This window comes from Daphnia pulex, chromosome 8, assembly GCF_021134715.1.
Source record: "Daphnia pulex isolate KAP4 chromosome 8, ASM2113471v1".
In the NCBI taxonomy this organism is placed as follows: domain Eukaryota; kingdom Metazoa; phylum Arthropoda; class Branchiopoda; order Diplostraca; family Daphniidae; genus Daphnia; species Daphnia pulex.
In genome coordinates, this window is record NC_060024.1 from 12,737,155 (window position 1) to 12,762,007 (window position 24,853).

General features: G+C 43.9%; 3 protein-coding genes across 10 annotated transcripts; all 3 read right to left on the bottom strand.

The window, feature by feature from the left end:
* Window positions 1–242: 242 nt before the first annotated feature.
* On the bottom strand, window positions 243–14,648 carry LOC124200832 (mucin-2-like). Of its 8 annotated transcripts, none has more exons than XM_046597154.1 (12): window positions 14,524–14,648; window positions 13,699–13,804; window positions 13,419–13,624; window positions 13,126–13,350; window positions 12,576–13,051; window positions 12,429–12,510; window positions 9,427–9,581; window positions 3,625–3,751; window positions 3,387–3,551; window positions 3,134–3,312; window positions 589–3,071; window positions 243–490 (listed from the first exon to the last, which is right to left on the bottom strand). In XM_046597154.1, exons 6-12 carry the CDS (start codon window positions 12,477–12,479, stop codon window positions 417–419), a joined length of 3,234 nt encoding a protein of 1,077 aa, XP_046453110.1. In that variant the 5' UTR covers window positions 12,480–12,510; window positions 12,576–13,051; window positions 13,126–13,350; window positions 13,419–13,624; window positions 13,699–13,804; window positions 14,524–14,648; the 3' UTR covers window positions 243–416. The 8 variants fall into 8 exon arrangements, with proteins under 8 accessions (XP_046453110.1, XP_046453109.1, XP_046453112.1 ...); XM_046597153.1 differs by having other exon boundaries at window positions 13,414–13,624; window positions 14,524–14,636; XM_046597156.1 differs by lacking the exon at window positions 14,524–14,648 and having other exon boundaries at window positions 589–2,229; window positions 2,272–3,071.
* A 4,746-nt stretch (window positions 14,649–19,394) lies between these two features.
* On the bottom strand, window positions 19,395–21,350 carry LOC124199305 (lipase lipl-1-like). Its single transcript, XM_046595101.1, has 7 exons — window positions 21,157–21,350; window positions 20,885–21,083; window positions 20,692–20,809; window positions 20,380–20,623; window positions 20,148–20,306; window positions 19,985–20,069; window positions 19,395–19,897 (listed from the first exon to the last, which is right to left on the bottom strand). The coding sequence occupies exons 1-7, from the start codon at window positions 21,298–21,300 to the stop codon at window positions 19,602–19,604; spliced, it is 1,245 nt and encodes a 414-aa protein (XP_046451057.1). The 5' UTR covers window positions 21,301–21,350; the 3' UTR covers window positions 19,395–19,601.
* Window positions 21,351–21,660: 310 nt separating this feature from the next.
* On the bottom strand, window positions 21,661–23,972 carry LOC124200637 (gastric triacylglycerol lipase-like). Its single transcript, XM_046596901.1, has 8 exons — window positions 23,691–23,972; window positions 23,087–23,288; window positions 22,877–22,991; window positions 22,542–22,794; window positions 22,274–22,432; window positions 22,111–22,195; window positions 21,911–22,056; window positions 21,661–21,816 (listed from the first exon to the last, which is right to left on the bottom strand). The coding sequence occupies exons 1-8, from the start codon at window positions 23,970–23,972 to the stop codon at window positions 21,661–21,663; spliced, it is 1,398 nt and encodes a 465-aa protein (XP_046452857.1).
* Between the last annotated feature and the right edge of the window lie 881 nt (window positions 23,973–24,853).

The window sequence follows — 24,853 nt, forward strand, 5'->3', positions numbered from 1 at the left end:
AGATATATTTAGTTAAAGCTGTATTGCTGCTGTCCTTGGTGTCACAATTTAATGTGTTGCTCATTGATTTGTTTTCCACTTCAAATCTCTTCCATCTGTCTGATTAAGGGACAACTGAACTGATTTCTCCTGGTTTATATTGACACTTGCTGACAGACCCCTGACAAAAAAATGCAGTCATTTTCATCAGCATTGGAATGAGTCAAGCACGTGTGTTTCAGTGTAAAAATCACGAATGTGGATTTATTTCCGAAAAATATCGCATCGTTTATTCAGAAATTCGTCTTATACACGAAAAAGTTTTTGGCTGACTGCCTTAGCCTATTAATGAACAATAAAAAATTTTGCAGATCCACAGAAAAACAGTGGTGGAAACGAATTTCAATCCAATTTTATCAAGAAAATTTAAACAAAAATCAAATGTTGCTAGCTGTCTTCAACGAAGTTTTTATCTTGTTGCCTCTTGGTCTTGGTGCTGGCTGGTACAACCCTAATATTGAAAAATAAGATCAGCGTGTTAATTCACGGCATAAAGTAATTAGTGGTTATTAGTAGTACTGCAATTATATTTCAAACGCGTGAACTTACAGGAATGGAAGGCGTGATATCTAGGATCGGCTCCTTCCCAACCGGGCTTTCCAGGATCGTCAACGACGGAAGCGGCTGTTGATGGCTTCCGTGTAGTGGTACTGACAGGAGCGGCTGTAACAGTCTGTGTGGTAGTTCTGACTGTGGTGGTGGTGACGGTAGAGGCAGGGCAGCGAGGATCGCTTGAACCTGGAACACATATGGGAGGAGAAGTAGGACATCTTGGATCTGAGGATTCTGGATTACAAGTTAATGGTGGTTGTGTTGTTGTTGCTGTCGTTGGGCAGCGAGGATCGTTTGTTCCAGGAATGCATCTCGCGGGTGGCTGAGTTGTTGCCGCTGTTGTTGGACAACGTGGATCATTCGATCCGGGAATGCAAACAAATGGACGCTGAGTTGTGGTTGTGGAAGTCGTGGATGGCGGTGGTGGGCAACGCTGATCCTTGGTTCCCGGTTTACATACCAGAGGCGGTTGCGTTGTTGCGACTGTTGTTGTTGGGCAGCGCAGATCCTTTGAATCAGGGGTACAAATAAAAGGACGCTGTGTTGAAGTAGTCGGGCAACGAGGATCAGTCGACCCGGGTATGCAAACTAATGGGGGTTGTGTGGTGGTGGTGGTGGTAGTAGTTGTTGCTACTGTTGATGGCGGTGTAGACGGTAGCAGTGGACACAGTGGAGATCCCGGTGTACAAGTTGGAGGTGGTTGAGGACAGCGAGGATCTTTGGATCCAGGCACGCAAATCTGAGGCGCTTTCGTTGTCGGGATTGTCGTTGGACAGCGGGGATCATTCGATTCAGGAGTGCAAATCAAAGGTTGCTGAGTTGTGGTTGTAGTTGTGATGGGTGTTGTTGGTGGAACTGGTGGGGCTGGTGTTGTCTTTGGGCAGCGTGGATCGGTCGAACCGGGAGTGCAAACTGGAGGTGGCTGTGTTGTTTTGGCAGTGGTTGTAGTTGGACATCTTGGGTCGGTTGATCCAACCACACAGACTGGAGGAGAAGGCGTTGTTGTTGTCCTTTCAGTCGGGCATCTGGGATCATTTGACCCAGGAAGGCAGGCAGGCGGTGATGGCGTTGTAATTTTGGGCGGAGCTGTAGGGCACCTGGGGTCGGTAGAACCTGGGAAGCAAACTGGAGGAACCGGAGTTGTTGTAGTGCTGGTTGTTGGAGCAACTGTTGTTGTAGTTGGACACCTTGGATCATTTGATCCAGGATAACATACAGGGGGCGGCTGCGGTGTAGTAGGGCATCTGGGATCTTTGGATTCTGGTCGACAGACCAATGGTGCTGGTGTAGTGATTATAAGTGGACACCTACGATCGTTCGTTCCAGGAGAGCAATCAGGCAGTGACGGCGTAGTAGTTATTGTTGCGGGGGTGATGCATTTGGGATTCTTTGATCCGGGATAACAGGGAGGAACCGTTGTCGCTTCCGTTGTAGTCGGTAGAACTGGAGTTGCTGTCGTCGGGCATCCCGGGAGATTCGATCCAGGAACACACGGTGGGCGTGCTGTCGTAGTTCTGAGTGGGATTTCAGGTGGACATTGCGGATTATTAGAACCTGGGACGCAGATGGGAGGTGGACATTGCGGATTATTAGAACCTGGGACGCAGATGGGAGGTGGGCATTGCGGATTATTAGAACCTGGGACGCAGACGGGAGGTGGACATTGCGGATTGTAAGAGCCTGGGACGCAGGTTGTTGGAGGCTCAGTGATGATTGGCGAACTAGTCGTCGTTGGACATCCAGGCTGATTAGATCCTGGAAAGCAAGTCGGTGGAGTTGGGACCGTTGGAGCTGTTGAGCATCCCGGTGAAGTCGATCCTGGGAAACAACCAGGTGTCGTGAAGGGCGGAGGTGGCAGAGGAGGCAGAGTCGTTACAACAATAGGCCGGCTGGTCGTTGTTGGACATCTGGGATCGTTGGAGCCTGGGAAACAAACCACTGGCGTGACAGGCGGTGCGAGCGTTGTTGATGGCGGAGGTGGAGGCGGACATCCAGGATAATCCGCACCAGGAAAGCAAGGTCTTTGGGTTAACTGTGGCGGACATCTGGGATCTTCGGGTCTCAAGTTGCAGTTGGGGATGCTGACGGGGGATCTGGTCGTTGTTGGGCACCTGTAATCAAACGGATTCGAAAGGCAATCCAGCGGAGTAGTCGCTTCAACCGAGGGCTCTGTCGGTCGCCTTGGCGTCGTCGTCTCTGCGATAGGGGCAATTGTCGTCGTTTGAACGGCCAGGGCAACCGTGGTAGTCGGGCGAGTCGTGACGACGGTGGGCGGTTTGGTCACGACGCTAATCTGCGACTCTTCTTCAACGCAGTTGCGCTGATTGCATGACCCCTCGCAGATGTCAACGTTACAGGTAAAGTAAACTTCACTTTTCGTTGGGAAGCGGAAGGCCGTAATGTTGGAATAAGTAACAAGCGTTGCATTGCTGTCACCCACTTGGTCCGTTCGCCGCCAGAAATGCATCAATTTGGGCTTCCTGAATCGATTTAGTTCACATTTAGTCAATTTTAACTGTTAGTTCATCTGATTTATACATACTTGGCGCATCCATCTGTCGATGTGAGTTGCAACTTTAAAGTGGATTCCACATCAATGCTACTGTCGTCGTAAGCCCAGCAGTCACGAACGGCCATATCGTACAAGCCGTAGAGATCTCTCAAGTAAATGATAAGACTCAGTTCCTCTCCAATTTTCAAGTTTCCGTCAATCGGTTTCGTCTGAAATTGCGCCATTAAAAAAAGAAATGAAATTTTGCAGTTCATTTTTTGTAGTTAAGTCATTTCACACTTACGGCAGGATAAACGCCTTTCATAACGTCCATCCAGCAATCCACTTCTCCACTCTTTCCGCTGCTTTGGACATCGAGCATTTCGACAGTCAACGGGCTCCAGGTAACGTATTTGGTGATCCTTTCCGACAGCCGACAACTGATCTTTCGTGATACGTCCCATATTTCCTGATAAATTTGGTCTTGTATTAACGCTAACCTATTTTAATGAAACATAAAATAAAATATTATGGATGTATACCTGAACGATGGGATCCGATTGAAAAATGAGGATGTTGGACTGAGTGCCGTCCACAGCAATTGTCCCGCAACCTTCGGCCGGAACGACGAACGAATACTTTGAGCGGTTGCTACCTAATGCCACGTACCTACGATCGATTGGAGTTGTAACAAAGAAAGAATGGAGATACTTGGTAGTTTTGAAGAAAATTCGAGCCGATTTTTCTCGAGTGCGAAGGAAATGGAAGACGAGGAATCCGTCGTGAAAAAAAAAAGGTAAATAAATATTTTAAATATTTTCTTGTCGGAAATTTTTATGATGAGAGCCCGGGCTTTAGAATAACACGTCGAAAGGAGCGCCGTTGCTTTAAACACATGCATAGATTACCTTCGAAGGTCTGACAGTTCTCTTCTTTATTATTCGTCTATTTTTTTTAGATTTTTCTGAGGACATAATAGAGTCGGCCGAAAGTCTCATAGTCATTGTCATCGTGATTTCTCAACAGAAGAAGCGTGACTGTGTCGTCTTCTTTTTTTTATTACTTGGCCAAAAAGAGAGAAAAGGATCCATCTACTCGATAAAATGAAAGCCCTTCCTAGCATACTACATGTCCTTGGGTAAGGTGCGTCATTCTTTCCCTTTTAGTGTAAACATTTTCAACTCTCAATCTATGCTATTAAATTATTATTTTTTCAAAAGTTCTAACATCGCGTGATATCAATTCCAGGTTTCTACAGGGACATTTTGTTGTTGTTATTACTGTTTGGACAAACTACGTACGGAAAATGACATGAATTGAAAGAAGAAGACATGTCGTGTGAGAAAGTTTTGAAAATCAAAGTGAACAGAACTAGACGTGGAAGCGAAAGAGCTCGTGTTCAGGCCAAAAAAAAAAGGTGCTGGAGAAAAGCTCACCTATACCAACCTACCTGTTTCATTTCACATTCGAACACGCTTCATTTTCTTTTCCCTGTCGGATATGTTGGACATTATGTCGCACCAAGAAAAGACAACACAACTTGTTTGGGACTCGAAAATTGACAACGATAAAAAAGAAAAAGTCTGAAATGTCGGCAAAGGATGTGAAAAGGACTTGGATTATTAGTATTTTATCGGGGGATTATTCACTAGGTCAAAATAAAGAAGTTTCCTTGACTTTCTTTTCTGGTCATTCTTTTGTTTGATTGAGAAAGGGTAGAGTTAATGGGGGAAAGTAAGGGGATTTTTTGAAAGATTTGTTTAAAAAAGAAAGGTTTACACAGTTCAGGGTTTGGCCGGTGGAATAAAGTTCTTGCACTTTCACATAATATGATAATGAATGAAAATTTCACGAGATAAGGAACTAGAGAAATGTTGTTGGAATTTTTTGTGTACCCTTTGTTGCTCTCGGGGTATTTGAAGAAGCCAGGTGGTTAGAAAGGTGAACACGTTAGCAATCTTTTAGTAAGCACAAGCTAAAGCTAAGCCCCAATAATGTCACAAACAAAAAATAGAACAAATAATTATTCTTTATTTCCGACGTGAATTTTTTTTTTTTTCCATTTAAGGATCATCATATTCCAGATTCATTTTGCACTGACTGCTGCTGGATTGAGTATCCTTCAAACGGATGACCGGATTACGGGCGTAGCCATTACTCAGGGATCGACTGTTGGACGGTAAGGCGGAAGAATCGAATGAATTGGAGGATCCGTTGGTGGAAGTGAGGTTACAGTTGCGGGTTGTTTTGTTGTAATGAACGGGTAAAATTCCGCGGTGTAAGTTGTTGGATTGTTGCACATTTCGACACAGAGTTCGACTTCGCAAGAAAGGGAAAGTTTCGCACTGTCGGCGATCCTAAACGCCGTCATTGACGCGTGCACAATATTGTCGGTGCGCCGGAAATTTTTCAGCAATTTTGGGCGGAGCGTACATCCGTTGCTGTCCGTCAGTTGGACTCGATTGGTCAGCCCGTCGGATGCGAAACAGTTCTTGACAAACATGTCGGCGTAGTCTTGAAAGATGTAAAAGAGTAGCGTCACAGGATCTCCGATTTTGATCCGAGTGTCTTGACTGACGGGTGGTCCGTCAATTCCAGTGCCAATGACAACTTGCGTTCGGATCTCTTCATTCTTGCCATCGACAACACTCAGCGGAGGCTGAAAAGCCACTGACTGAGTGTCTGACTTGAATAAGCACTGAATTTGTCGGCTGTTCTCCCAGGCTTCTTGATGGCTGTCTTCAATCTGGAATACCAGAACGTTGTGGAAACTGAAATTCAGCTTGCCCGCCACCGATTCAGTCCCGCAACCGTCACCCGGCACCATAAAGACGAACGTGCTTGAGCCGCTACCTTTATGGACGAATCTTTTTTTTTTTGTAGCATCCATGGGCCACGGGAGGAAATGCGGAAAGAAAAATTATCAAATCAAAACCAAAAGCAATTAAGTTCACATTAAAAGGCACACAAAGTTTGGAGTGTGGAAAGCGAAGCGTTAAAAACACGATGAAAACGGTCACAATCGACAGCGAAATAAGAAAAATAGTTTTGCGTGGAAATTCCATATTCATTAGTCTGTTTTTCGGTTGATATATTGTAATAAATCTCTCACCTGTATTGACTACATTTACACTTAAAAATATATGTTGTAAAGTCATTAACGTTGTATACGAGTATGTAACAAAAGCATATACAGAACGCGAGGAATGCTTCATTTTTCAAAAAAATTCTGGACTTCCATTTTCCTCATCGATTTTTCGCTGAAATAATTTTTCTTGGGAGTTTTAAAATTGTCCGGCGCGCTCTTCTTCTTTGCGAAATTGGTTTTTTAGTTTTTTTCTCTCCCTTATTTGGGTTTGTTGTCGTTTGAATGAAATGGCTCGCATTTTCTTGGGTATCGCGTTTTGTTTTTTTGAATAATCTTTCTTTCTTTTTTTTTGAGCACGTGACCTGACGTACTACCCGTCGTTATGCAATACTGCCACATGAATACTTTCCAAAAATTCGCGCCAGATTCCAAAGGAAGATGATAAAAGGAGCCAGAAGGTGGTAGTGATTCAGCTGTTTTTTGGTTAGTTGTATGGGTGGCTTGTTTGGTAATGTGATATTAGGTGGTCAAAATTGTTGGAAAGAACTTGTTCACAGGCGCGATGCCAACTTGTTCAATCGTTTACTGGCAGTGCTGTATTTGACGGCGAGGAAAACTATGATTGTGATGAGGCCCAATAATGATGTAATGATGAGTACGGCGCTGGCCGCCAGGGAGAAAGTCGTCACGCAAAAGGTTCTCGTATCTTCCGTGGGCGATAGGGTTCTGCCGCTGAATTCTGGATATTCATCGGGTTGCCGGAAGTATTCGAAGGAAGTTGAAACGGGTTCAACGGCCAAAGCTGCCGGCAAGACTCTGACTGAACGCGTGAGTCTGACCTGGGCAATTTCCATTCGACCGTTGGCCATTTCCGTGCCGTCGACGGAGCGTTTGTTCTTGTTCTGAAGGACTTTACGGTCACGTCGGCCATCTCCGCGCTGGAAATGGAACATGTGAAAGGCGTGAGTGGACGGGTCGCCCTTCCAGCTATCGGCGGAACCTTTTTCTTTTTGGGATTCGCTCGTGGCCACTTTCTCTGTCGAAGCGCGGGCCTTGGTTGGGGCGGGAGTCGGGCGAGCCGTCGGGCGAGTCGTCTTGACGGTAGCAGAAGTGACGGGCGAGTCGTTGGATCCTCCTGGAACGAAAATGCATTCCGGATCAAGAGATCCTGGCGGGCAGAGAGTAACTGGATACTGGGAATCCTTGGGAGGTCGATCCAGGCAATCGGGATTGTCCGATCCTTGATAGCAATTCACCGTCTTGGCGGCTGGAGTTGTGACCGGTGGAATCTTGGCTGGCGGAGCAGTGGCTGGCGGAGCAGTGGCTGGCGGAGCAGTGGCTGGCGGAGCAGTGGCTGGCGGAGCAGTGGCTGGTGGAGCAGTCGCTCGCGGAACAGTCGCTGGCGGAAGAGTTGCCGGCGGAATCGTGGCAGGCGGAAGTGGGGGAGATGTCGGGCAGCGGGCATCGTTCGATCCTGGTTGGCAAACGTAAGACGTGACTGGTGGAGGAGGTGGTGGTGGCGGCTCCAGAGTCGTTGTAGGAGGCGTGATGTTTGGCGGCAGTGTGACTTTCGGTTGAGCTGGAACAAAGCACCGCGGATCATTGCTGCCGAATTCGCATTCCGGTTCGCCCACAGTTGGAACGGGATTGTAGACCTGTTTGTAAGGCGGTAGCGGAGGCAGGTAATCCAACGATGGCGGTAGATAGTCGAGCGTAGGTAGCAGGACTTCATTTTGGACAGGTGGTGGCTGTGTCGGGGCCGGAGTAGTGACTGGCGCCAGTGTTCGGATCACTGTCGGAGAAGTTGGCGGAGGTGGTGGCGGGGGAGTAGTGTAAGTCGGCGTCGTCGTGACACGAACGGTCGTGACTGGAGCTGTCACTGGAGCAAGTGTCGGCGCTGGAGTCCGTGGAGGAGCAAGAGTCGGGAACAAAACGACAACCGGTTGAATAGTTGTGGGTTTGACGGTGGTCGTGTCCGCCTCTGGTAAGAGTACGCCATCAGAAGGATAATTTTCTTCCGGTTGGCAAGGATTCGGCTCGCAACCTCCTTTGCAGATTTCGACGTTGCAGCTCGTAAAGACTTGCATATTGTCCGGGAAGGAAAAGGCCGAAACGGCCGACCATTTGACTAAGCTTCCGGCGTAGGGACCAGTAGTGGCACGATCTTTGGCGAACGGGCCCAGCAGTTTAGCTTTCATCACGCAACCTTGAGCATCCGTCAGTTGGACGCGGAAGGCCGTCGGATCGACCAGCTCGGGGGTGGAGTGAGCGTAACAATCACGAACTTGGAGGTCCATTTCAGCCGAGGGATCGTTGATTCCGACGACTAGTGAAAGCTGTTCGCCGATGCGAACCGCCGAATCAATCGATTGCGACGTCGGCCATCGCCCCTTCTGCAAATCCATCCAGACTTCAACGGCGTCGTCGTCGGCGTCGGTGAATTTCGCCTCAACGGCCTCCAACATGTCGATGGTCAGCGGGCGGACGCTGACCGTCTTGGTCACGCGATCTGTCCAGCGGCAGTTGAGTTTCTGGGCCGAGTCCCAAATCTCTTGGACGACGGCGTCGTTCTGAATGACGATGACGTTGGAAGCGATTTTCATGCCGCCGTCGGCGTCGTTGTTTGTGCCGCAGCCCTGCATCGGCACCACAAAGCTGAAGCGTGCCACATTGCTGTTGGCTCCCACGTACCTGATTTTTGGTTGTGTTATTTTGGTGGGCGGACGGTGGGGTGAATTCAAGGGGCGCAAAGGTGGATGATTTCGGTGGGGGAATTTGGGTCGTGCGGCGATCCGCAGTCAAGTTTCACCAGGTGTAAGAGAGACGGAAGAGAGGAAGGTGGGGAACGAGAGAGGCGGAAAACGGGAAAAGGAAAGGAATGTTTGATTGAGATTTAAAAGCTCGAAGCTCAGTGGTTTTTAAATAGTATCAAACTAACAACGGATGGATTTATTGCGATTATTTTTTTTTCTTTCTTTTTTGTTCTCGAAAACAGTCAATGGCGTCACGATAGAAACAAAATAGATAGTGACAGGCAAGATAAGAAGGTCGAACACTACGGCTCACTGTTTCGTTTGTTTTTTAGATCAAAAGCGTTCAAAAGACAATTTAAATCATTTTCCTTTGGCCGGTTTCAAAAAGTGAACGCAAAATGAACGGGCAAGCGCCTCTATAGGCTTTAAAAACTAGAGATCAACCGACAAAGGAAATACAAAACTGCTAATGAAAGAAGAAAAACAAAATGATCATTTCCTACCTGCAAGCCGGATCGGAGAAATGTCCTTTGCTGAAAATGATGCCATCAAAGGGTAGATCAAACTCGACTTCGACGCTCATGCCACTTTTGGCGCACTGCACCTCCATTTTGCTGATTTGGGGCATGTTCATCATCAGGGGAACGCTCCGCACTCCCTGAAATAATTGGTTAAGCAATCAAATATAGTACAAAATGTAATAAAACATGCCAGCGATATCAGATGTATCAAATTGCTATACATTAGAAACTTGCGCGTGTTTTTTTATGACATTGGCAACGGTTACGTGGCATCGACAATAAGGTTCAGTGACCCACAAAATTAAACAAACACGAGACTTTCACGCAAACGAGTGCCAAAGTTGCGCGCACCTTCCTGTGCTGCTGCGAGGCCAAACGAAAAAATGGCGATAGGGAAAACCCGACGGGAGCAGACGCTTAACAATTTCATAAAGAAAGAAAGAAAGAGAAAGGTTATCTTTTCTCTTTTTCACTATGTACACATATTTGGTTGCCAAAAAAGAGCGAACTATACTGCTGGGAAAAAGTGGCGATCTGTCGAGGTGAAATTATACGTCTGCCTTCTCCTCCTCCTATTATAATCGGCCGTATCAATTGAGCCCAAATGGCTCGACGCCAACTCCGTGTCACCGTCCTACATTGAATTGGCGCAACCCTCCGCATCCACACAGCGTGACGTCCGAAAATCTTCCGCCGATTTCGCAAATGTACCGCGGGGTTCACTGGCAGCAGCTGTGCTGTGTGGCAGATGACCCACATAGGGAACCATTAAAAAAAAAAAATAAAGAGGATGCGTGGGTGCATCATCTCTTCTATGCCGAGCGTTGAAATCACCCGACAAGAGTCATCGTCCACCATTTACGGTCGAGACTGCGTGCATGTGGATGTTCGCCACTCAAAAACCGCCCCAACGTCTAGTGTATACGAGGGAAAGTTGGTCTCCCGACCATCCAACAAGTTGCCGAGATCTTCGTTTTATTCTTTGGTTGCAGGTGCCAAGAATCGTGACTTGTCACTTGTTAGCATTCATTTCTTTCTTTCTCTCTTCAAGTCGGTCTCGTTAGACACTAAGTTAAAAATACCACCGGGAAAGAGTTGACTTTCAACCTCCATTTTCTGCAATGCCAAAAAATTGTACACAACTCGTTTTTCTACCTGTCTGACTGGCTGCTGGCTAGCCGAGAGAAGAGAAAGAAAAGGAACCCCATCTTATATATTATATGCAACAGACTGAAGAAACTTGAAAGATAAGAAAGCATTTTTTCACTGGACAAAAACTCGCAGGTAAGGTGTGTAAGGGTATAGGTAACGTAACCACTTTCACTGTGCGTGCTTAATATTCTCCCTTTCTCTCTTTTCTTTGGGCCTTTCTTCCTGTGTGAGCGAGAAGAATGAGGAGGAGAAAGACCAGCACGACGGCCTCGAGCTTCGGAAAGGGAAATGAAGGGACCTGCTGCCATAGGCCGTATATAATCGGCCAAACAGGTGGTGGTGTGTGTTTCTTTATCCAAAACGAATCATCAACACAAAGTGAGAATGGGCCCTAGTCGGCTCGTTTTCGGTTTTAATAATGGCTGGGATATGAAATTGGGTTTCATCTCTTTCGGAGGGGGGCTGGCTTCTCTACATACGACGTGTGTGTGTTTGATTAGTACGTCTTTTGTTTTCTGATTTCCCAGGCTCGGCGCTTATACAAACGAGTTTTTTTTTTATTCTTTCGAGAATAAAAATAACAAACACGATAGAAACAAAAATCCTTTGCCAAACAGGAAGACGAAAATTCAAGAAAGTGAACCCGTTCGAGAAAAAAACTCTCTCCGCGATCAGCGTCTCTTTTCTCTTTCTCTCCTTCCGTGAAAATCGAACGCAAGCAATCAACGGACAAAGATCTTACAACCGTTTGATGAGTTTCTTGTTTTTCCCGTTTCTAACGAATGACGAACGTTTCGTGGCATGCGCCAAAGTGTTGGCGCGTTCGGCGACCATTATACAGACGAGATGAAGCAAGCGCAAGTTACTAGGTCAACAAGAGAAATTACAAGCAACAAACAACTCTGGATGAAGCTGCAGCACTTCTCTGTGCGTCGAGATAGACCTCCGCGCGTATCCACGTATCGTTGAATCACGCCGTGACCCCGCCACTTTCACGCCCTGAACTCTCTCTTTCTTTTTTATTTCTTTTTTTATCACAACTACATCTCTGCAGTCACCAGCAGCCGGCGTAGCGTCCCGTTTTCTTCTTCTTCGGATGCTCCATTCACTTCTTCTCCTTCCGCGCCCATATCTATTTTTATAAAATACCCAATGGCTTGCTGGCGGCCCAAGTGTCATGGGGAAAAAAGTTGAACACAAAACGAACGCAATCTATACACAATAGGTTACAACATTTCCTAGCGCTTTGCGGCTTCTCTCTCCCCCCCACCTGCGCGTTTTCTCCCATCATTATTTATTACGTACCGTTTTCTTCTTTCTTTCTTTCTTTTCAGCGTTCCTGTAATTCCTATTCTTTTCTTTCTTTCCTTCTTGGCATCGCGACAAGAAAGGAAAAATCTCTTCTCGTGTCTGTTTGTAATATCGCGCGCTTAGAGATTCGCGCCGTCCTATTTGCAAAGCAGAAGAAAGCGTTTCGGGCTGCTGAGCGCTTGAAACAACTCAAAGGCAAATCTTGCATGTTATTTCTCCCCCGTTTTCCCTTAGAGTGGCCCGCAACAGCTTGAGCGGGCCGGCCGCTTTGATGTCTTTTTTTTCGTTTCTTTTTAGCAATCGCGAAACTCTTTAACATGCCTTCCCATTTCACCAAATGGAGTGATAGCATCGGCGGCGGCACGCCGCGGAGAAAGTTGGGTCTGTTTGATCTTGTCGGATAACGAGACTTTTGACAACAAAATTTCAACTATATAACTCTACGCTTTTTTAACGACATCGAATCGATCAGTCCAAAACGAGAGAGTAGAAACTAAATATAATTCAAAGTGTGGACTTACCCCGGCGATGAAGACGATTGCACATATGGTCACTAGAAAGTGGTTCGACATCTTCAATCTCTGTGGAGATCCTTGTGATCCCCTGCGCGAATGAAACATTAGATTAGAACAAATAATCGTCTTTGAAGTAAAAGAAAAACAACATACGTTTGAGGTGTGATGAACCACGGGAGCGTTTCGGATAATAACAAACAAAGCCAGAAAAATAAAAACCCAAGCTCAGTGGCAGTGTTGTTGCTGAGTTGCTGGTAGGACTGGGGCAAGACGAGAAGCACAAGCTCAATCGAGAGTCAAGGTTTGATAGTGACCACGGCTGAAGACCCAAAGCCGACTCGGTTATATAGTCGGAGACCCAAGGTGGGTGACGGGGTGGTGGGGAAGCAGCTTCTCAGACGGGGAACACAACAGACACACGTTGCCCAAGGAGTTTGGTGTGTTATTATACAAGAGAGGAGGCGGAGTTTTCTTCTTGGAAAGAAAAGGAGAAAAATCACAGCAGCATCGAACCGGGAGCTCTAGCCAAAAAGTCGTCCCACTCTCGATGGGGGTCGAAAGAAGGGAAAGCCCGTTCTACTCGCAGCCATGTAACTAATCCAGACGGGGTACCTACTCCGTCTCCCCACCTAGGATATATATTACACGCACCGTGAAAAGATTGAAAGGAAAAATGGAGAAAGCTTTTTTTCTTTTTTTTTACCTTATTTTTTCGTCTCTCTCCGAATTCACAACGATGACATTAATTTCATTTTGACTGGCGTTGTTGACGCGGCGTGCACCGAGGAAAGAAGAAATGTGATCGATTGGTTTCTCTCGGTCGTCAACGCGACCATCAACATCATCTGACTTGCTAATTCGGTGAAAATATGATGACGAGATGGGAAGAATGAAACAAAAAACAAGCATTTTCTCGACTGCTATTCCCCTGAAAAGAAAAAAAATTCGAATAATGATGGCAACAACATACAATGCGTGGAGTTATACACACTCAACCTGCAGTTGTTATTATCATTCGTTGCAGCTGGATTTTGTTTTTTTCTCTTTTCAAAAATGCGTACGTGTATAGTTGCTGCCGAGCACCCGCATTCCGCACCAGTAGATCCTGTCACTAGTGCTATCGCAGTAGTTGATCATCGTGTGTCAGGTTCCGTCTTTCTTTCGGACAGTCTCGTTTTCACTGGTGATGCCAAAAGAGACGACTGTAACAAAAGCGGTCGAGAAAGCAAGAGTCAGCGAAAACGCGTAGGCAAAGCAAAAATGTAGTTGGAGTCACTTTCTAAGTCCCCCCTCCTCCTCCTCCTCTCCGAAGTTTCTAATCATTTCAGGAAGAAGATGATGATGGCGATGATGGAAGTAATCGACCGGTCAAACCAGCAATTCTACAAACAAAATAGATGGTAAGTAAATCAATATCTTGACCTGCTGTTCAACTGGCCCCACCCAATTTGACCGAAAACAAGACGGGACAAGTTTTGTTTGTCGTGTTTAGCGTACGACAGTGGCCACCGTCAACCGCGGATTACAATCGGGATTTTTCCAACGAGAGAGGTTCGGCAGGTCCCTCTTTGTCATGTAAAATGTTCTTGTTGCAATTGTTGCTTTTAGAGAAAAAAGTAAAAACGGTTTTTAATTTGAAATTCTTTCAACAATCCAGATTGTGAAACACAGGTTTCTCGGCAAGTCATTCCATTGCTGGCCCTCCAGGAAAATCAGAATATTTTAAATAGAGAATGTGAGAATATGTTTGCAAAGTAAACTGCTGACTACAATGATCACTACTGAAGCATGAAACAGCTTAATAATGAACTTGAATGGAAATGAAAATTTTAGGTTGACCGATTTTATGTTACATAGCCATGATTGTTCTCACATGAACCTATATGATTTTCCTGAAGGAACAACACTGGATTGATTTTCCCACATACGGTATAGCCTTATGTTTGCTGCACAATTAATGCAGTATTCAAGAGCAAACAGAAAATTTCGTGACGACCACGTTTTCGCAAGATCAGCACGATTGCTTCCCAGATAGATTGTAAACATCAAAATACTTCAAAATTTCACTGTTTAATCATTTCAAATTGTATTTTTATTTTACCTTCAGGGTTCAGCTCAATTTAGAATGTCATCTCCGTTTTTTTAATCCTCAACTGCTTCAAATCAACTTTGACTCATTTTTGCAACTTGCAATTTCGAAAGCAGACGACACTTTCTTTCTTTAATTAGAAATCGATTGAAAAACTAAACAATTAAAAATCGACCCCAATCTTCAATTCAAACCGTAATTATTACACGTTACTCAATAAATAGCTTTCTCCGCGAACGTCATTCGAATTTATTTGAAACGTTCAACATTATTTTTGTTTTCCCTTTCTGGGAGAACGAATTGTGCTAGCAACCGATTCATCAGCCCATTTCCGCGTCCCGCCTATTTCCTCTTAATAGCCTTCTTGTCTGCCAAATCACGACACACAAAAGTTGTAAAAAAAAAATACGAAACAAACATCACACAAAAGCAAATTGAGCTAAGCAGGTCAACAGTGTCAGTGCGCCTTCCATCCGGTGATATATCACTTATGGCCCTGTTGGGCCGTTGATGCTGCGTTTCATTCGGTTACATACTCATTTCGAGTATATGTATAAGCGCTCGAAAGAGAAAACCTGCTGCTCACCGCCACTCACGATTCTCTGCTGTATATTGTCGTTCAGCGTGTAGCCGACATTCGTGCGATGGCTGGAAACGCCAAGTGCGTACAGTCAAAACTCTCAAGTATATGCACATAATATAATACCGTGGCGCTATCGTAAAGTCCGTATAGAGGAGGGATAGATGGGAGTCGAGGGAAAAGCTGTTGAAGCCCTGCCATCGTGAATCCAACCTTTTACGTCTATACACGTATATATTAACAATAGCGAGGGCAACCCCCCAATAAATGAAACGAATGAAGGAAGAGAGCATGACGTGACAACTTGATGATTAAACACAAATGTCTGGAGGGGATATACAGTACACTAGTATAGACGCTGAAAAGTTGAGATGATGTAGCTGTTAATGATTTCCTTCCCAGGTGCGCACAGGTCTCCCGTCCTTGAAGGCCTCTGGGCCGAGATAGCTTTCATTTTCATCTGCTGATGTGTTGTGTGTCTTATCTATTTTATATTTCACTCTGTTCACATTTAGCTTAGAGCCACAGTCCTCCTTTCTCCTGATTACATGTTGTATTATAGTCTATAGAGCGGACAAAAGAAGCGTCGTCGTTTGATTCTTCTTCTTCTCTCTTTTGTGAATACATTATCGACAAGAGTCGCGATAAACACATCACCCACATCCAGCAGCAGCCAGCCCGCGTGACACATTTTGACCAGAAAGTCTGTTGGTTGTTGGACGCCATGTTTCCAACGCTATATAGTTTCCCGTATGGCGAACTCTGTCGATGTCGGACGAGGAAGAAGTTGAAAGAGAACACCAGCATCAGCACCGGCGCGGCAGCAGACGTTATTTTCATCTATCGCGCGTTTGGAGAAAAGAAAACGCTGATTCAATCTGAATCGCGCTCGAGCCTTTTACGGACGTATGCGAGAAGCTGTACAGCTGGAGAATGCCAGCAACAACTTGTGTATACGTCTATAGTTGCCAACGTGAAGAAAAAGACGGAATACTTGAACGTTGGTGCCAACACGCACGACACGACACTTTCCATTTCTTTCTCTTTTTCTTTTCACCCATTTTTTTAAAAAATCTCGGATAGCCTCTTTAGACGTGCACGTCGGATAGAGAATCAAAAGACTTGATTGCTTCACCGCCACAACGTCATCAAACGAATAGGGAAAAAGTTGTAAAAAAATTATATGATTTTTTATTCGAAGGCACCGGAAACCAAATGATGAACACATCCATAATAACTCTCTCTTTTTTTAGATTCTCGCTCTTTAGGTCGGATAGTAATTATCCATTGTTCAATATATTATCAAGGAAAAAAAAATATGAAATAAAATATAAAATGCTGAGATATAGAGTTGCGAGCGCTCATTCATTATTATGCATCGCCAATTTTAGCGGGTGCCTGCCTTCCTCTTTCACCTTCGTGAGTGATGAGCCGGTGCGAGCTTTTCCTTTATAATTTTCAATTATTCTTTTCTTCAACGCTTTTTTCTTTTTATTTGATGTTTTTTTATGGTTTCATTCTTTTATTCGACTAAATACATAAATTTCAAATAAATTCTTGGTTAACCACGAAAAAAAAATAAATAAAAAAAAAGTATTTATAGTTTCAACAACCTGCCGCGAGCATATCGAACCGGTGTTATTTGTCGGTCATCGTGACGGGGCTACACTCGGCCGCCACCCTTCGCATGATCTAGATACCAACAACTGCTGAACACGCACGCTTCAAGGAATTGTTTGACTCGCATTTTTTCAAATTATATTCTGGCGCTATGAACATAATAAAACCTGATGGATATGCAGTTATAATATAGATTCATTTTGGCGCATCCCCTAAATTTGTTGCACTTTGCCAGATTGGAAAATTGCTGTTTCACAGAGCACAGATTCGATGAATTTTCCAAGAAAACCAGCAGATGACATAATCCATAATATTTCATCTTCCTTTCATCATGATGAAGGCCCACCCAAAATGCATAAGGGGAAAAACAAATGAATGAATTTTTGTTGTGATAATTTTATTGAATTTGCCAAAAGGGAAGGTTCTGGGAGTGGTATCTGACCAGGAGCCACGCTCTTACTTCATTGGCTGCATACTGGGCCGTAATTGTGCCATCTAGTGCTACCGAGTGAACGGCAACCGTCGATGACCCTCAGGGGCTAATCGTACGAACTTAAGGACACAACTTCAGAGCGTGTGCCAGCCAGTCAAGAATACCAGGGTTATATGGGTAACGATCTTTATAGATAGACGTCCTTTATAGCAACAGGACGCCTAATAGATCGGGGAGGTGAGTTTAGAAGTAAATTGACACGTAGAGATTAGCAGTTGTGTGAGTAGTTAGTAGTTTATTATGAGTAGTTAGTTGAGTTAGTTAGTTAGTTGGGTTAGTATGTTAGTAGTGTTAAGCAGACATATATGAGGAGCATTATACAATTTGGAGGGACAGAGAATCGAACACGGGACAATTTGGTGGGATACAGTGTGCTCTAACCATTGCGCTAAGGTTGCACATCTCGATGTGAATTAAATCGAATCACTATAGGCTACAGACGCCTTGGGGTTCTAGATCTACTTGACTTTTCGCAGTCGGAACACGATGTATCTGTGGCCTAATGGATAAGGCGTCGGCCTCCTAAGACAGAGACTGTGGGTTCAAGTCCCGAATTCTCCAAAAAAATTGCTGTATAGTTGACACATGGAAATGGAAGTTCTTACTGGAAATCCCGAAGAAATGTTCGTTGCCATTAATGGACAGCTCAATTTTTAATTTTCAAATTTTTATGAGAAATGCCAAACTATTTTAAAGTACCCCTGCTATTATGGGATCCCGCAAGTTCCCGAATTTTGTCGAGATAGAGCAGAGTCTCCTCTGCGGTCCGTTTTCAAAGCGTTTAATTTTAGATTGTTAAATGACGCAGAATATATCTAATAGTCGGCACCGTGATTTTCAATGGGGGGGAATTCATGTGAAAAGAATCTCCAACGGCAACGGGGCCCTTGCGATGTCAAATACAAAAGGAAATAATAGCGCTGTATTTTCATCTCGCTATGGAGGGCGCGAGATTTAAAAAAAAAAAAAAATTTCACCAGTGTGGTTACGCAATGCGCGCTGTATGCAAATATGGCCGACAACCCACCATTCATGCCGCTTTGAAGCCAAAACGCATAAACTTGATACACGCTCGAGCTGATTTGAATTCAACAATGTAATATGGCCTGAAATAGAAACGGCGTGTGTCGATGGGGAAAGTTGCAAACACACACCGATGAGAGCTGATCCCGTTGGTACATTACGTCGACGTCCTCTTATCTCTTGCTAAGAGTTGAAGTGTATAAGCTGTATATGCGTTTGCGATTTTCTTTATAGCTAGAATGTTGTTGTTGTTGGACTTGGTATATTTAAATGAATAAGGGCCTATATACGCATCGGATGATGTCATCATCTATAGTCGAGAAGTCGAGACTCACGGTCTCGGAATATTTCGTATATTGCACATTGCACCCACAAGGAGAAAACCAGCTATAGTTTCTCCCGAAATATCGATATGGATATCACTTTGAATTCCCCCCAGCACCGATGTAACAATTCGTTTCTCTCTCTGCGCTGTCCTTTTACCTTTTCTTTTCTTTTTGTGCATCTTCTGCTGATTGCAGCACGATGGGTCGTAAATTCGAGAAAAAACCTTACTGCGGCTGCTGCGCAATCGAAGCGCCGTGAAGTTTACGATCTGTCTGTCTGCCCGGTTAATAGACGAACGCTGCATAGCGCTCGCGCTGAGAGTTTTGCCCTGATGCTGGCGAGCGTATATATAATAGACGCGTATGGACCTTTCTTTTCTTGAATTTCAAAACAGCAAGAGAAAGTATTTCTATACATACTATACCCGGCCACTCCCGCGTGATTACTGTCATGCGCACCAGCTCCTTCTAGCGGCGTGAAAAATAGACTCGACTATCAAGTTTTTCTCTTCACATTTCTTTTTCGCTGCTGCTGCTGCCTTTGACTTTGTATTGTGAACCGGCACGAGACTTTTGGCACGCTGACTATACACATACGTCTCATCTTGATGTCATATTATAATAAGCCGAGAAGAATTGAATAATATAACTGCTGGCTAAATTCTACTGTCTGTCAGATTTATCTTTCGGCGAGTATATAATATAGCCACATCGATAAGATCAGGTTGCTTTTATGATTCCATCTGTTTGATGATAGCGTAGGGACTCTGCGTCATAGAATTGTTGATGACAATCGCTGTGCAAGTCAATCGGAATGTGTTACTCAATGTCTCTTCTAATATTTGGACATGCTGAAACTGTATTGTGCCTTTTACAATCAATCGTCGCATCAATTTGAATAATCCGTTTTTTTAAAAACAGATTTCTCTGCTACATTGGAAGGGGAATTTCATTAGCAGCCGGGCCAATTATACAAATGCAAAGTAATCGAATAAAAGTTAAGCGAGCGATTTTTAAAAATCCACAGGTCAATTTTATCGCCGCATCCTTAGACTTGGGGCTTGATGGGCAGATTGGCAAGAATGACGTCATTTACAAGGCCCTTGACGTGGATAGCCCAGAGGAAGTCGAGGTGATTAAAGTGGGCGATGTGGACGCTCTCCTTGACATTGGGGAACTGAGATTCCGCCCAGGCAACGTCCACCGGATCGGCCAGCCAATCGTTGTCCCCCCAAAATGTGATCATGGGCGCCGTCACTTTGCCGGCGTTGTAAAGCGGTGGAGTCTCCTGCCCGTAGCTGTTAAGGTTTCCCAGCCTTCCAAAGTCGTAATGCGCGTAATAAGCTATATAACATCATGTTCAATTGACAAATATAATTATTAGCGGAAAATAACAAAATTAAACCGAAATAGTAGACGACAGTCAAATACCATAGTTGTACTCTTGAGCGTAATGAAGCATGTTTTGAACGCTTGTACCAGCCGGTGTGTGGGACACAATTAGTGGAATCAACTCCTGGAAAGCAATGAAATGAATATAAGCCAATATAAGTATACGGTATGAGATAAACATAATAATGATGTGAGAGTTTACCGGATCAAGTTCTGCCACATCCGGTCCGCATATCAGGAAGAGAATACTTTCACAGACGAGTGCAGTGGTGGTATTGGCTTGGCATTCTTCTTGGCCCATCAGGTCGAAGAAATCACTGCTGGGCAGGAATTCGTCAATGCCCAATAAATTGGCAATAACCTATACACATTATATTTCCACGAAAATCATAATTCATGTCAATTATGGGACGATATAATAGGCGATTTTCCACCTCTAGGTTATCGGCGTATGGAGCAATGAGTCGCAGGGGACTTCTCATGTGGGCAACAGTGGTAATGGGAGCCAGAGCGAACATCAGGTTGACTTTCTCGTTCAAGTCGGGATTGGTTTCCATGGCGATGTAAAACGTGAGCGTCCCTTGCGAGTGACCCACGTAGCTCAACGAAGGTTGATTGGTGTAGGATAAAATGTAGCGCAGATTTGCTGGGACGTCATACTTGCCAATTTGATCAAACCTTGATGATGTTATTAAACGGTATAAATATAAAATCATTGGGAAAATTCTTGTGAACTAATTTTTTACGAAAAATCCCAAAATGAAGGATCGTCATCCGGACTGAGCGTTGTATGATTCCGGCCGTATGTGTTACCTCGGACGGCACCGAGCCATACATCGTATCCAGCATCCGCCAAAAGATAGCCTTCAAAATTGGAATTTTACTTTCATTCTTGATTGCAATTGCAATGATAAATAAATAATAAAATAAGGATTTTACCGAGAGCACTTTCAGTCGATCCAATTATCCAGTCGGCCGAGGACGATAGTAAACCGTGCTGTAGGAATACGACCGGCTTGTTGGGTGCAGGTCCGGAATTTTTCCCGTACGGTATACGCTGGGCCTCAAGTAAATAGCCGTCAGTCGTTTCGATGTAATGCAGCTCGACCGGATAACCACGGTTGACAATGATTTGAGCCTATTATACAACATCAATCAGAAATGAACTTAGGGTCACAATAATGTAAATCAGATAATTGTTCAAAACGTACCGTTGTCATGTAAATCTCTTCGTCACCACGACCCGAATGTCCTCCCTTGTCGAATAAAGGAGACGCATTGGCCAAACCTACCAGGACAAAAATGATGGCAAGCGCACGCATCTTCGCTTTCCAACTGTCTATAAAATTTCCCATCGCGTTTTATAGCAAGTCATATTATACTCACACTTTTGTATACCATTGTAAGTATAACCACTGAGACTATGTCACGCGTTTAGTTATCAGCATATCAAGCGCAGTGAATCAAATGGAATAGAGTTAGAAAGTCTGGCTCGTTCCGCTGCACAAGCTTTAACCAGATACGCATAATCGTAACAAAAATAAACATTCTAAGCCAAAAGTAAATACTGTTCAGAAGCGTCAATCAATTATATCTCTCTCGAGGTTTGCGTCATCGCACGTGACGCAAAACAACAACAACAACAACAAATGAAACAGTTTTTTTTTGTTTAGTTGCAACGCATTGAAAATGAAAATAAAATAAGCGCCACTCGGCTATGCTGCTGGTGGAGGTAAAATGCTAATGATGCGGCTGTTGAGAAGCCGGTTGTTATCCTTGGCCCAGAGGAAATCGAAATGATTGTAATGCGTGTCGTCTACCTTAATCAACTCTTTGAGATTTGGCAACTGACGCGATAGCCAGGCAACGTCCTATAATATAAAGAGTATTATATTAAGAGGACTTGTCGGAACAAAATTATATTTACATCTGCTATTTGATTGAAACTATAATATATTATAATACCTCACTCGTCGACAAATAATCACTTGAGCCATAAAAGAGATAGACAGGCGTCGTGACTTTGCTTAGATCGTATGAAGGAGGTCTGAGCGATCCATAATGTCGCAAGTTTCCGAAATATCCGTAGTTATAAGCGCTAAATGTTTCGCCTTTAAAGATGATATAGTATAGCAAATTCTCAATTCAATTTATTATTTATATACCTGAATTGTGATTCATGGCGAAATGGGCTCCAGTGCGGACGGATGTGCCTGCTGGTAGGTGGCCATCGATCACAGGCAACAGATTCTGAATGAAAAAGATTTAATTTCAAATAGCTTCAAATAGCTTAAACCGCAATCAAAAATGTTTTGACGGTTGACTTACCAGATCGAAATGTCCGTTATCGTGTCCAACGATGAGAAAGAGAATGTTGCGGCAGATTGCGGCGCGCAAGTAATTTTGAACGCAGTAGCTTCCCCTCATTTTGTTGAGCCTCATGTCGTTGAACATGAAATTTCGCACCCGTAAAATGCGGAAGAGAAACTGCCGATGCACTTGGACAATTTGCAAAATGTTATTTGAATGTGAGGGAATGAATTAACCGTGTATAATAATAGTACGGATATATATATAAAAGCGAACTCGATCAAACCTCAATGTATTTAATAAGGGGAGCGATGGCTCGAACGACTGGACTAGCAATGTGGGCCAAAGAAACAGCTGGGCCCAGGGCTATCATCATTTGGATTTTGGAATTGAATTGCGGATCGGCGATGGCTGCCACGAAGAACATGGAAGCTCCCATGGAATAGCCTATATAGCTCAATTTCCCATCTGCGATTCCATTTTTGGCCAGAACGAAATCAACGACGGCGGGAATGTCGTATTTTCCCATTTCGTCCCATCTATTTAACAACAAAAAGGATATTATAAATTTTGATAATAGTCAGTTAAATGATTGACTGGTAAATTAATTATGTAACTGACGAGAAATTCCAAAATGCCTCTTCAGACGGATCGAGGTATTGATGCTTCCGGGAGTAAGTATTTCCGCGGGCGTTCGAAATCCAGACATCAAATCCCGAATCCGCCAGTTGAAATGCTGTGGGGCATTTGATTGGTTTAAAAAAAAATTATTGTATGCTTTTTTTTGTTTTTGTTTGATGGGATATAATTGAAAATAATAACTGTAGGTACCCAAGTTTCGATCGGTTGGGCTGATGAGCCAGTCAGCGGAACTGCCGCCAAATCCATGCTGGAGAAGAACGGGTTTGCCGTAAGGTGGACCTGAGTTGATTCCTTTTCCGTGAGGAATACGATGAAGTTCCAGGATGTAGCCGTCTTTGGTAACCACTGAATAGGTTTCAGCAGGGTAACCTCTACCAGTTATAATTTCAATCTATGCAATATTATAACGGGTGGATTTCTCACTCAAAACAAATATGATATCTACACCGCCCATTCAATGTCAATTATGCAACTCAGTCAATTAACATAATAGCGCAAAATAAAATTAAATAACAAACACTTGGAGGAAGTTATAACATTCAATAAAAGCCTGATAAAAAAAGTCATTTTAAAAAATATAGACGTAAGAAAGAGAAAGCGGAGACAAAAAGTTTACGATATGAATTTTCCAAACAGCCAGCCATGATAATTCAAAAACGCCGTTACCGTGTTACTATTTTCGATACAACATTAAATATTATAGCTGTGTGAGATTCCAGCAGATCCCGTCTTTTCACTCTTTTGCATGAAGCATTATTAATAAAAATTGTTGCGGATAATAATTGAAATTTACCGATGTCATCCTGGCTTCAGGATTATCCGGCAGCGGTGTTTTATCTTTTTTCTGCGCCTTGGCCAAAAACGGCGTCATCACTTCGTCAAACACCGGTACGTTGGCAACTGTTTGTGATAGTAACTGCTGTTTGGCCAGCCACGGATAATCGAGCTTATTACGGTGCTGGAACTGATGACTAGGTCGAGGATGATTAGTTCTAATCAAGTCTAGAGACCAGCACAGTTGCACTTTGGCTATGATTAACGTCAAACACACAAGGGCAGAGATACGGCCACTCATCACTTCCAATAAGTTTTTGGTCAATATCGAATTTCTGCCCAATAAAATTAAGCACCGCGCGATTAATACGTTTCAAGACAGCGCTGTTGCTGCTGTACACCTTTGGGTTTTTTGTATATTCCTCGGCGCTAGCTGGCAAACACGCTCCAGCATGCCGATGCTTTGCGAACCGAGTCAGAACTGATGGCATATTGAAATGAGTTTCCACGTTGTTCCTCTAACATATTTTTGAATACTGTATAATTTAGTCATCCCCCCCCCCCCACTTGCAGCTGTCTTATTTGCTTCTGCTGCAGTCGTGTTATATGGTCAAAACTCGGCTACACGACTCGGTTGCGGAAAACCCATGAGAGCGCAGCACTACTGCTGCTGCTGGTTATCGTGAACTTCAAATCAGACGCGATATATTCAATTGAAAGCAGACCATATTATATAACTCATATTTCTGTGGCACTTGTGGCAGCCGATCTAGGACTTGATTGGCTTTCTATACATACTTGCAATCAGGTCAGGGTGGACCCGTTACCATTTTCTACGGAGACAATTTTGACAGCCTTCGGGAACGATTCAACTCAATAGTATATCAAAATGTGAAAAACTGCCATCGCTAAATTAATTCAAAATAAAGGAAATAAAATTAATTGCACTAAAAAGCAAAATCAAGGAAGGTATTAAAATAATGCCTTCAAGCTTGAATTGGTCAAATTTCAAATGAATATACCCTAGCGCGTGTATAATATCAATATTCATTCATACAGAAGTTTCATATACAAATTATTGTAATAAGCTCGTTCATTAATTCGTAGCTTCTGGTTATGATATTACACACAAGTAGTAGGTACAGCTAGCTTCCTTGTTATAGTTTTCTTACCTTGCCGAAA

What these genes read in the sequence shown, in the direction of transcription:
- LOC124200832 (XM_046597154.1), bottom strand. Translation starts at nt 12,479, where the DNA reads ATGTCGAACCACTTTCTAGTGACCATATGTGCAATCGTCTTCATCGCC. An exon ending in AATCGGATCCCATCGTTCAG is followed by an intron (nt 3,552 to 3,624) that starts GTATACATCCAT and finishes CAAATTTATCAG; the next exon opens with GAAATATGGGACGTATCACG. An exon ending in TGAAAGGCGTTTATCCTGCC is followed by an intron (nt 3,313 to 3,386) that starts GTAAGTGTGAAA and finishes GCGCAATTTCAG; the next exon opens with ACGAAACCGATTGACGGAAA.
- LOC124199305 (XM_046595101.1), bottom strand. Translation starts at nt 21,300, where the DNA reads ATGGGAAATTTTATAGACAGTTGGAAAGCGAAGATGCGTGCGCTTGCC. An exon ending in AAGAGATTTACATGACAACG is followed by an intron (nt 21,084 to 21,156) that starts GTACGTTTTGAA and finishes GTTGTATAATAG; the next exon opens with GCTCAAATCATTGTCAACCG. An exon ending in CATACGCCGATAACCTAGAG is followed by an intron (nt 20,307 to 20,379) that starts GTGGAAAATCGC and finishes TAATGTGTATAG; the next exon opens with GTTATTGCCAATTTATTGGG.
- LOC124200637 (XM_046596901.1), bottom strand. Translation starts at nt 23,972, where the DNA reads ATGAGTGGCCGTATCTCTGCCCTTGTGTGTTTGACGTTAATCATAGCC. An exon ending in CTGAAGCCAGGATGACATCG is followed by an intron (nt 23,289 to 23,690) that starts GTAAATTTCAAT and finishes AATATTGCATAG; the next exon opens with ATTGAAATTATAACTGGTAG. An exon ending in ATTATTTGTCGACGAGTGAG is followed by an intron (nt 21,817 to 21,910) that starts GTATTATAATAT and finishes TTTATATTATAG; the next exon opens with GACGTTGCCTGGCTATCGCG.